The 13,200-nt window shown below is 26.1% G+C and overlaps 1 protein-coding gene across 4 annotated transcripts; it reads left to right on the plus strand.

Annotated features, from left to right (window-relative positions):
• Positions 1-849: 849 nt before the first annotated feature.
• LOC100200732 (ras-like GTP-binding protein Rho1) lies at positions 850-7,241 on the plus strand. Of its 4 annotated transcripts, none has more exons than XM_065817071.1 (4): positions 850-973; positions 2,951-3,031; positions 3,277-3,399; positions 6,301-7,241. In XM_065817071.1, the coding sequence occupies exon 4, from the start codon at positions 6,312-6,314 to the stop codon at positions 6,888-6,890; it is 579 nt and encodes a 192-aa protein (XP_065673143.1). In that variant the 5' UTR covers positions 850-973; positions 2,951-3,031; positions 3,277-3,399; positions 6,301-6,311; the 3' UTR covers positions 6,891-7,241. The 4 variants fall into 4 exon arrangements, with proteins under 4 accessions (XP_065673143.1, XP_065673142.1, XP_065673141.1 ...); XM_065817070.1 differs by having other exon boundaries at positions 3,319-3,399; XM_065817069.1 differs by lacking the exon at positions 3,277-3,399.
• The last annotated feature ends 5,959 nt before the right edge of the window (positions 7,242-13,200 follow it).

Below are 13,200 nucleotides of genomic sequence, written 5' to 3' on the forward strand. Positions count from 1 at the left end.
ATATATATATATATATATATATATATATATATATATATATATATATATATATATATATATATATATATATATATATATATATATATATACACTTTAGGTCAACAACCTAATAAACTTCAACTCAATAAGCTTTAAGCGAAACACTTTTAAAACATTCAGTACGCAACAAAATTTACTTTTTCTACGACAATACTTATCCTCATTGCAAAGTTGAAGCGGAAAAAATATTATCTGGAAATGTCGCTTATTTTGCTTTGATCAACGATTTGACTCTCCATCAGCACCTCAATAGCTTCTTTGATTTAAAGTCTAAAGAGTTCTATGCCGACAACATTTGTTCTTTGCCTAAGCGTTAGCAAAAGGTCAATAAAGTGCATATATTGTTGAAGATTAGTTATGGAATCAAATATAAATAAATAAATTTAGAAAGGTAGAGATTTCTAAAACCCTCCCTAAGTATATCTATTTTTTGAAAACCTCCTACTTCTTTTATACGTTTTTCAATATTGATTGTTTCGCTTAAATTTTTCACAAATGAATAAAAAAAGAAATAAGTTATAGAATTATTCAAGTCCAGAATCCACGCCACAGTTTAGCGCGGAAATGAGATAAAAATAAAAATTAGATTCAAAGAAATCAACAAAATTTCGGGCTTTTGACTCCCTGTTTAGACTTTTTTAGAAAAAAACTGCTTATAATTGAAGTCTCCAACTTAGATCCTCTAAAATAATTACTAAGCAATTTTATCATTTTCGCTTACACTTACAAGTTATTATTAATTTCTATCGTTGTCCTACATATTCAAAATTTTTTTGAGACAAGTTATTTTTTTTGTTTGCTTGATGAAATCTGTTTAAATTTTAAATGCTTTTAAATATTCATATTAGCATAGATCGTATTTTGACGTTGAATCATTCTATTTCAATGGAGGGTTATTTAAATTAAGGAATATAAGAGAGAAGACAAAGTGTTTGTATGTTAATTGTTCTCGTTTTTTGTTGTCAATTGTGTGTAATTAAAAAAGATGAAATTATAAATAGGTCTAAATAATGTTTTAATAAATTCATGATTTTTTTTTTTAATTTTAATATTTTACTTTAAAGATATTTTTTTATATTATCAAAATTATTATATCATTTTTATTAAATCATTGTCTTAATAATTTAATTAAAATTTTGGAAATGTTTAATTGTTTTTTTCCTCCTTTTATATTCTTAAAGAGCTATTTTTATATACTGGGCAAGTGTTTTGTTTTCTTATCATTATAAAATAAAAACATGTTATTGTTATAATGTAAGGTCATATTATATACATACACACATACATACATACATACATACATACATACATACATACCTATGTATGTATGTATGTATTTATGTATGTGTGTATGTATGTATGTACATACAAATGTGTGTGTTTGTATATATATATTAGGGTGTTTCATATTTTATCAATTTTTGAAATTAAACTCGCGAATCGATTTATAAATTGACCATTTATATGAAAATAAGTTTGAACAAAAAAAAGTATGTTTGTACAATTATTAGGGTCCCCGCCAGTTCGATTTTGGGCAAAAATGTTGGGTGTTTTAAACGCCTGGCGGGGAACTTAAAATTTATCCTATAAAATTTTTTATTCTTTTAAATAATATATGTTGGATTGGATATTAATTACATAAAAGGAGCATGTTGAAAAAATTAAGATACGCCTCCGAGTTATTAATATTTACAAAAACCTATTTTATAACTCGGTGGCGTATTTTATAACTCGGAGGCGTATTTTATAACTCGGAGGCGTATCTTAATTTTTTCAACATGCTCCTTTTATGTAATTAATATCTAATCCAACATATATTATTTAAAAGAATAAAAAAATTTTTTTGTTCAAACTTATTTTCATATAAATGGTCAATTTATAAATCGATTCGCGAGTTTAATTTCAAAAATTGATAAAATATGAAACACCCTAATATATATATATATATATATATATATATATATATATATATATATATATATATATATATATATATACGCATACATACATACATACATACATACATACATACACAAACACCAATACACAGTATTGTTATTTGTTGTTAATTTAATTATGACAGGGTATAAGTATTATATATTATATTTTTCAATATGTAATTTTACTTAAATGTTTTATAAAGATTTTACATATCTCTTAAATCTCAGTATGTAATATTAACATATTATCAGTGTAAGTTTTCACACTATTATTAAATTAGATAAATTTGTTTATTGAATTCTATATAATGCAAAAACACTAGCTTTAAAAATTAAAAAAAAATTTTTTAAGGTTGGTTAAGACCCTTAAACATCGGGCGGGTCCCCAATACTATTGAAAAAAAAATCTTCTAAGTTATGTCAACCTGGTACTCAACAGAAGCGATATTAAAAAAAAGTATCAAAAATAATAATCTTTTATAAAAAAAATTATTATCAAAAATCTAGTTAATATTGAATTTTTTTATTTTTAGTTAAAAACAATAGGTTTTAAGCAATAAAATGTAAAATAATAGTTTTTTTAAAAAATTATTATTATTTTTGAAATTTTAATTTAATTCTGTTTCTTTTTGAGAACTAGGTTGACATTTTTTCAAGATTTTAGTAAAAATGATTTTAGGGACCCGCCTGATGTTTAAGGGTCTTAAGCAATCCCTATAAATTTTTTTTTTTTTAGGTTTTTAAACTTAGTGTTTTAGTATTAGAATAGAATGTTTTAGTATAGTACACATTTAGAGGTTAAAAGCTGATTTTTTAAAATTTATGTTACAAAGGCCACCCTAACGCGCACATGTGTGTGTGTGTATATATATATATATACACACACACACATATATTCATGTTTAAACAATGTCATATATTTTTTTTTTAAAGTAACAAGTCTATATTTTATTTTAATTAATTGTGCCTAGGCGCAGTGGAGTGTACATACATTGAATAAGGGTTTTGAATTTGGCAAGCACTATTTCAAATGAAAGAAACCATTTTATCAAGTTAGTTTGTTTTACTCTGTACAAAATTATGAAATTTCACTCTGATACAAATTACCAACAAATATACAAAATACATTTCAGAACAGATCAGTAGGTTGGTTTTTTAAATCAGTCGGTGTAGTAGATGTAGTAGATCGAATAATCATTCATTCAAAAGTTTATTGAAAATAGAGATTGAGTATGCTGATAAATTTAGTATCAGTATGTTAATTAAAATTTTGTTTTTAGTTGAGTTTTTATAATAGGAAATCTATTTTCAATTAAATCAACTATTTGATTTTTCCAAGACTAATAATTTGGACTAATTTGAAGAAAAGATTGCTGCCCCATCCTAAACCATCTGTCGGTGTAGTGGAACTTCTTATAAGGTAATCGTTTTTTTTGCTGAAGTACCTGGCAGCAAACTATTTCAATGTGACATCACAGTGATTATCTAAACAAGCATTGATAGTTCTCTCTTTCTCTCTCTTTCTCTCTCTCTCTCTCTCTCTCTCTCTCTCTCTCTCTATATATATATATATATATATATATATATATATATATATATATATATATATATAAATATATATATATATATATATATATATATATATATATATATATATATATATATATATATATATATATATATATATAATTGTGTTTGTATGTGACTGTTACAAAAATCCTGCGAATAGTTGATTATTAATCGGATATGTATGTGATCAGCTAAAGTCTATATATCATTAGTATTATTAATAATAAATATATCATCATCTCAGGATTTTAGGTGTAATATGTAATTCATTGGTAGAATAAACTTTTTTATATGCAATTACATTGTTGCGATAAAAAAATTTAAAAACTGCAATTTAACATAACAAAACAAGACTGTGATGCTCATGTGACTTTTTTCCCTTCCCTTTCCTGTTCTCATAGGATGAGTGGAAACTGACCTTTAAAGTAGTTAAACACTAGTAAGGTCAGAGGCGTGGTGGCCCCAGAGGCTAAGCTGGATTCACACATGGGCTTTTCACTTTTTCATCTAAATATGGCCTTTTGGCAAATTTTAATTGTTTCTACATTTTAAAGAAATTCCTCAATCGTTTAAAATATTTATGTAAGCACAATTTAAATTTTATTATTCACTTGATATAAAGTCTTCGACTTTGAGCGCAATTATATTAGTATTTTGCATAATAATAATATTGCTCTGAAAACAAAGATGTTTTGAGACTAGTTATGATATTTTTTTTAAGAGAAAATAATGAACCCATAAACGGTTTTTAACGATCGTAATGTTGACAAAATAAATTTAAGAAAGTCCGAAGACCCAACAATAATAATAGCTATTATAATACGACAATAATAATAGCTTAAATTAACTTAATTTAAATTTTAACCCCAAAACATTTTTTTTTTAATAAATTAAAACGCAATACAATTACTATATAGTAATTGTATTGCGTTTTAATTTATTTAAGAAAAATGTTTTGGTGTTAAATTTTAAACTAAGTTTTATATAAATAAGGATCGAACTCATGTTTTGCATTTTTGTAACGTTTCGAAACAGATATAAACTTCTTTAATAATAAATAAAAAATTTTATTTTCATACAGTTTATATTATTGTATGTAAATAAAGAAATCACTCCCTAATATCATGTCCTCAGACAGACTAAAAAAAGGATGATGAACTCCTAAATGAAACTACATTATAAAAACTTTTATGTTTAAACTATGTCAATAACGGCACCATTTTAAGAGCAGCATTTTTACTGTTATGAGTTTATGCGAAAATGTTAAAAAAAGTTTAAAAACCGAATTAAACAAAAGCATAAACTAAAATGAGTTTTCTCATAAAATAAAAAGAATTTCTTATTTTTCAAGATTTTCAATATTTATTTTAGAAAAAAAATTATACATAATTTAAAAAAATGTATATTATTGTACAATAAAATATATATCATTATATAGTAAAATTATAGAAAAATTAAAATCTTTGATTTTTAATTTTGTGTTAGGCTATGTTCTTCAAACAATAAAATACTAATCGTATTTGCTTGCGGTAAAGTTGTGTTTTAAGAAAATCAAAACAAAAACGTGGTTGCTGCATTGTGTTGTTACCATTTTTATTTTGAAGTATTACAAACAATAAAATAAATTATATATATTTTTTTTTTTCGTATGGGCCTTTATATCAAGCATATATGGTAAAATCCCGCATATATATGCCTTTTAATATCTATAATATCGTACAAATATCTATGTTCATTTTATTTTATGAAAATAAACTTGAGTATGTCATCAAAATTTGAATAAATAAGTTAGGATTTTTAATTTTATATATAGATATAGTGGATGGTGGATGTTAGCATCAAATTTGATACTTATATTCATATTCAAAATCCAGTTTTAAGCCATCAATTTATCTATGAATCTAGCTATCAAGCTATCTTGTTAGTATCTTAAATTGTAATTTACAGTTTGAAAATGTAATAGCTCTGGTTAAATAGTTTATTGCCTGATGTTGCATTTAAACATTTGTTGCATCTCAAAATTGCAAAAATGATTTATCTTGAATATCTGATTTGTATAACAGTCTTGGAATTAGGGATTTATCTCAAAATCATTGTAGAGGAAATCTTCTCGAAATTTTGTTGAATATCTTATTTGTATAATAGTTTATTGAATATCTGATTTGTATAATAGTCTTGGAATTAGGGATTTAACTCGAAGTCATTGTATAAGAAATCTTCTCGTAGTTTTGTTAGAAATTTTAACTCAAAATAGCTTAATCGAGAATTTGATTTCAGAAAAAAAATAATAAAATGAAGAATAATGAAAGAAAAGATTGCTGCTCCATGCCAAACCCTCAGTTGATGTAGTGGTACTCCTTTGCGGCAGCAGGCTGTAAGATAGTCGATGAATGTACTGAAGGCTTTTTCAGTATGATTCATTGCTAAAGCAATTTAAACTGCATTTATTTAAAATCATTTTACAATAATGAAAAAAATGCATTATCATCATAAAAAAATCCCAAGTGATCCATCAAACTAATAGTTTAATTGAATTTTCTGTTTTATATGGTTTTCAAGATTTTTGTTTTCATTAATTTAGTTTATTTTTTCGATCTTAGTTCTGTCAAATCATTTTCAAGATTAATTAATGATTTTTCATTTTGGTCAGATAAAATTCGAGTTAAATTCATTTTTCCATATAGGCTTACTTTCCCAAATATACTTCACAAAAATTAAAGAATACCATATTGTATTTGTATTTTCATTTCAGAAAAGTAATAAATGGCTGCAATTCGCAAGAAGTTAGTCATTGTTGGCGATGGTGCTTGTGGTAAAACTTGCTTGTTAATCGTCTTCTCAAAAGACCAATTTCCTGAAGTTTATGTGCCTACAGTTTTTGAAAATTATGTTGCTGATATTGAAGTAGATTCTAAGCAGGTTGAATTAGCATTATGGGATACAGCTGGTCAAGAAGATTATGATCGTCTACGTCCTCTTTCTTACCCAGACACTGATGTAATATTAATGTGCTTTTCAATTGATTCACCAGATAGTTTGGAAAACATTCCAGAAAAATGGACACCTGAAGTAAAACACTTTTGTCCGAACGTCCCAATCATACTCGTTGGCAACAAGAAAGATTTACGTAATGATTCAAACACAATTCACGAGCTTGCAAAAATGAAACAGGAACCAGTGAAGATTGAACAAGGTCGTGAGATGGCTGAGAAAATAAGTGCATATAGCTATTTGGAATGCTCTGCAAAATCAAAAGATGGTGTACGTGAGGTGTTTGAAACTGCAACACGTGCTGCTCTTCAAGTTAAAAAGAGAAAAGGCAAAAAATGTAATATCTTATAAAATCTAAATGTTTAATTTTAATGTAATAAAAATACTATTTTTTTATAATTTAAAGCTGGCTAGCTTTACGAGAATAGCTATTTCATCACTTATGTTCATTTAATCAATTTTAGGTAGCCTTTTTTTAAAAAATTCTTTCATATCTACTTTAGAATTTTTAAAAGTAACTTATTTGAATTATTCACTTTTTTTTTTAAGCAGAGATCTATTATATGTTGATTTTTCATCAGGTTGTTTGTAGATTAGGATAAACCATATAACTTTTTTTTTAACAAAAATCATTAAATGTATTAGCTATATAAATTGTGCTACAACTTTTTATTATTTCTAAACATTCAAATCAAATAAAAAGTCTTATTATTGTCGAAACAACGTGTTTGATGTAGTTTTTATATATAGCTTTTTTCACCAGGGCTTCTGTCCAACGCCAAAATTTTTTAACCATTAACGGGTTTGCGTGCAAAAAGACGTAAGTACGAACCTGTTTAGGTGCAAACTCGTCGCAGAAACTGCCATAAGTACGCCGAACAATGTTACAAACCTAATTTTACTGGCATAATTTAGCATAGACTACTGAGTGTAGCTAATGCTATTTTTTCAATCGCTCGCTATTTTTTTGTTCCCTCTGATAACGCTAAATTTTTCTGGTCTTCAATATAAACAGTCATAGGAAATAGATTTATCAAGGATCATGATCTATCTCTTATATAATCTCTTATACTGATATAAACGAGTTTAGATATTTAAAAGTAAACGTGTCATAAAAATTGGAATAGATTGCTTAAGGTACTTACAAAAATTATTGAAATCAAATCTTTTTTGTTAGCTAATATTACTTTTTATGTTATAGCTTATTGTAGTCATTTTTTTTTTTTTTTTTTTTTTGGTTTTTATACAAGATGTAAAAATTTAGATTTCTTTAGAAATCTATAGTTAAATAAGATCAATTTAAAGTTATTAAATTTAATTATTAAATTACAATTATACGTGTATTTCATTTAATTATAAATGTTTAATTAAGTTTCCCCCGCTCATTTTAATTAGAGCAGTGTGTTTTATGGAACGCAGTGGGTTAGTTACATACAAAAAGGATTTAATACCTGCACTAAGTTTATTATTACTTACAAAGAATTTATATATGTGCAAAATCTTACATAATTTTGATCTCTAGTTTTAAGAAACTTAACTTTATTTAAAGGGAAGTAGCCATTTGCGTTTCGTTTTTCCCCCTCCTCCTCAAAGTATTTTTTAAAAGGTCAAATGAGTAATTTTTAAGAAAAAATCGCAAATAGCTTGTTTTTTTAATTAATTTCTTTGAAGTTATTTGTATTTTTCGAATAAATAATTTTGCTTTATTTTTTGTTCTAAACATCAATAACTTTTACGGCGATCTGTGATTAGAAGTGAAACAAAAAATTCTGATTTTTGGAAATATTTTTACCACAATAATCCAACAAATTTGCTCACGTAAGACTGAAATAAACAACTTGCGTTACGCAATACTGTGCAAAGCGTTAAAAATAAATCTAACGTTTAAGCATTTGATTTGAAGTGAAAACGAAACTGAGATTTGAAACGAAACGAAACTGACTTGTTAATTTTTGAAAAGTTTACATTCCTATCTATTCCATGTTTAAATACTAAAATGAGTTAAACTTAAATTTGAAAATGACAAAAAAAATTTTTTTTTATTGGAGTAATAATTTTATTACAGTAGTTAAAAAATTTTTCTCGCAAGACCGAAGTATAACACAAAACAGAAAAAAAAAAATTAAAAAAAAAAATTGAATAAACATGTGTTTTTAGATAAACTACATAAATAAATACTTCAAAATATAATCATAATAAAGATTTTGATTTTATCTAAAGTTTAGGAGTTTATTAAAATAAGTTATAAAACATCAAAAAACAGCATCGTACTTATTTTTCTTTTTCTCTTTCATTAAATTATATAATTTAAGCTAGTAATTGACATATATGTAATGACGTAGCTGCGTCACAACTTATATCGTGATTCCATTGAGATATTTTTGTATTCCGTCGAGATATTATATTCCGACGGGATATCATATCCCGACTATTTTTTTCAACTACTATGTACACTTATTTAAAAATATATAACATTTGAAAAAAAAGTATAACTTAAAGGTAATGAACATATAATTATATATAAGTTCATTACCTTTAAGTACAAGATCTTTAAATTAAAAAGTATATTCTTCCAAAAAAAGTTACTGACTTTTTAAATTAGAAAAAGTAAACGTAAATACAAATTGGGTTATATATAAATGATATGTAAACTAATTGAGTTTGATTAGTCTGTAAACAAAAATACAAGATTCACCCACTAGCCTAAAGTTGCTTGTAGAGTTGCTAAAGTATTTTCATTTACTATTTAATTATTAATTCAAATTTATCATCATGTTCCAAATTTCATTTAATTATTAGTACAAAAAGAACACTGAATTCTCGAAGTTTTTGAACGTATAAAGTTTTTACCCCCATCAAAATGAAGGGGTTATAAATTTTACATGGTCATAACGTTCGAACGCTTAAAAATAATTAATTGAAATATCAAACTTGTGGATAAATTCGAACTTAGGAGAAAATAGTTAACTTTAATAATTTATCAACTAGTTGCCCTTATTATTCGGGAATTTCGGCAGTAAATCTGTTGTAATATTTTTGTTCTCAGGCACCAATCACCTTCTTTTTTTTTTTTGTTGCTAAATACTCTCATTCAACATAAGCATTAACATACTTAAAGTTGGAATTGAAAATGTCTGAAATTATCATATTTAAATCAATAAAAATCCTGGATCCCTCACTGATTACAGATGCAGAAAAGACACTTTACAAAGATCTTGTTTTAACATTTTTAATAAATTTATTAACTTAATTGATTTTAATTATAATTTTATAGCTGGACTTACATTGATAACAGAGTTGTAGTAATTCTGAGTAATTTATCCTCGTCAAATAAAAATAAAAGAAATAAAATAAACAATTGTACTATTACTACGTCTGTTTTATAGCTTCACTAGAGTTAAAATGCTATATTACTTTTAATATTTTTTCATATTTTGCCCTACTTTTACAAAAACATTCAAGTTTTTTTAAAAACCCTAAACTAAAACTAGTCTCATAGACCGTTCCATAAGTTCATATGAGTCTGCTATTAATCAAGGTTTTTATGTTAAAGAAATATTTAATAAAGAGTTCTTTATATTCTCCATAACAGTTCGTTGCAGCGGTGGCCAAGAAGATTTTTTGTTTTTTATTACATAAAAATTTTTATACAAATATATAAAGTTAAAAAGTTTACAAATGAAGATTATGTTAAAATAATGATAGAAATTAAATAAAAATAAAGAACGTGGAAACTCAAAGAAGACTAAGAGGTCTTGTCATGAGAACCGCTAAAGTTTGACGCGTCAATAAAAGTTGATGTAAACTCATACAATGCAACTATCGCATAATTTATTGGTAATAAATATAGTATTTGAAGTTTTTCTTAAATTAACTCGAAATATGGTAGGCTTTACTAGGATCATTATTCTTTGGATTTTTTTTATTTTTTTTTCTGCATAAAGTACCTTTGCAAATACATTATTGAATAGAATAAGTTTATCTTTCCTTTTTTTTTTAAATATATCATGATTGTCTTTGTCGAATTTTGTTTAGTATATCACGATTGCCTTGTCGAATTTTTAATTACAAGATTTTTATTGTCATGTGACGAATATTTTCCACTTGGTGATTTGTAAAAGTTCTTCTTTCACCAACGTGCAGCAACTTTGAACAATTTCAGCCGTTTAAGGCAAGTAGGTTAGTTTTGAAGGTCATACTAGTCACTCACGTGTATGTACATACACAACATCATATGTGCATATAGAACATTTGTATGAACACAAGTAAACACATAGACATATATAAATAAAACACATAGATACATATTACATATATACACGCATACAAAGTATTTTTCAGAAAAATTATTTTATTGTAAATATACATATATACTCATACATACATACATACATACATACATACATACATACATACATACATACATACATACATACATACATACATACATACATACATACATACATAAATACATATATACATACATACATACATACATAAATATATAAACATACATATACATATAGACATACATACGCACACACACATATATACAAATACACGTATACTCATACTCAATATATTTTACAAAGTATATTTCACTAAACTATATGTAACATTATTCAAGAAAAAATTTACAGAATTAGTACATAAGAACACAGTATATGTTTACAATATATAATCACTTTACCAAAAAAGTATTTATCTGGAAAACACAAAATAAGAAAACTTAAAATCAAAATTTTAATAAAACATAAATATTTCATCAATTAAAAATACAAAATTTTTTAGTTTTAGTTTAAAGAATATACTAGTTTTAGTTTAAAGATAACTACATTTCTTAAAAATATCAAAATTCTTTAAAATTATTTTATTCCACAGAAAAGCTCCACGAAAATAGATGCAAAACTTTCCAAAATTTGAATGGTAAGAAGGTTGTTGAATAGCTTTATCATTTCTTAAGATATAATTGTTCTTTTCTTTCAAAGTAAATAAATTTTGAAAGGGTTCAGGAGATAAACTGTTTTTACATTTATACATAAAACATTGAAAATATTCAGCTCGTATATACTAAAAACATTCATGTCAATTAGGAGAGGCTTGGTATGAGTAAAACGATCCCTAAAATTAATAAGGCGTGTAACATGTTTTTGTTGACGATATAGAGGTTCAAGTTTACTTTTATTTGTACTACCCCACGCAAATTTGAAGAGCTACGTCAATGTTTAAAAAAATGTTGGTTCAAGATCCTTATATCTAATTAGTTTTAAAAGATCCAGAACTGAAGATTTTTGTTACCATTTTTCTTTGTTTGTCTCAATTGGAATAAAAGCTCCAAAATGAAAACATTTGTTCAAAATGAGAGTTAAAATCAGTAGGATATTGGTCAACAAGTTTTTGTACGCTGCAAATGATCTCCGAGATATCCATGCTGCGGAGATTCACAAGAAAACCAAACAGAGAGCAGTTTTGAGCAGCCGTAGTGCAGTGGTTAGCGCGCTTGCCTCAGAAGCTAGAGTTCCGTGGTTCAACGCTACCTCAGAAGCTAGAGTTCCGTGGTTCAACGCTACCTCAGAAGCTAGAGTTCCGTGGTTCAATGCCACCTCTTATAACATTGGTATGGAGGCGTGAACTTTCTTTCAAATGCTCTTCCGCGGTCTTATCACATAGCAATGTGATAAGACCGTAAAGACTTCTCGGAGCACCTAAATAATAAAGAAAAAAAAAAGTCCGAAGGCCTCTGCTTTCTGAGTAAGATTGCCGTTAAGATCAAGAAGAGCCGTTTATATAGAGAATATTTATTAATAAGTATGCACAGTCTCAAATAAAATATATTTTTATTTGGTTTCCTAATTACCATGTAAAAAGAATAACTCTTTTCAAGGGCTAAAAAAGTATCAGCAAAAGCTGACCAACGAGTTTGTAAGTGAGTCTTGGGAACCTTAACACGTGTTCCAGAAGGGAACTTCAACTTTAAGACATCCCATCGCACAGTGGGACAAAATGTGCCAAAAAACCAAAAAATCAAAGCCGGCATTGCACAGCGAAAATTTGTCATAATGGTGAAGACATGTTCATTAGAGAAAATATCTAGTTAAAAAAACGTTAAATATTGATTTAAGCGTAATTTTATGCGGTTATTTACACATTTATTTGACATGTGTTCCAAAACGCTATTTTGCATTTTTTATTTATCAACTTCTTACGCTACTATTGTTTTAAACTAACTTTATTGACTTTCATTTTAAAATATATTATTTTAATTAACAATGTTTTTTTCGCTCAGACTTTTAAAAACAATTTAACATAAGTGTATTCATTAGTTTTTATGCATCGAAAACAGACAGTTTTCGATATTTTTTTGCTACTAACCTTTACTATTAGGTATCAGATAAACTATCCTCCAATATCCTCCAAACATTTGACTATGTAAACCTCATGCTAAATGTATGTAAACAGCCATGCATCATAAATATTTTGCTACTTTTTGCAATAAAAAAAGCTATAACAAAAGATTGGTCTTCGGTTAATGGTCAGTTGATGAGAAATACTTAACATGTAAAAAAGATGTTTTGTACACAAAGAATACCTAAAAAATCTTTCATTACTGATATAATATATAAGTTCTGTAAATATAAATCTAAAAAAGTTATGTTATGAC

Source organism: Hydra vulgaris, chromosome 14 (assembly GCF_038396675.1).
Source record: "Hydra vulgaris chromosome 14, alternate assembly HydraT2T_AEP".
Lineage (NCBI taxonomy): Eukaryota > Metazoa > Cnidaria > Hydrozoa > Anthoathecata > Hydridae > Hydra > Hydra vulgaris.

What these genes read in the sequence shown, in the direction of transcription:
- LOC100200732 (XM_065817071.1), top strand. Translation starts at nt 6,312, where the DNA reads ATGGCTGCAATTCGCAAGAAGTTAGTCATTGTTGGCGATGGTGCTTGT.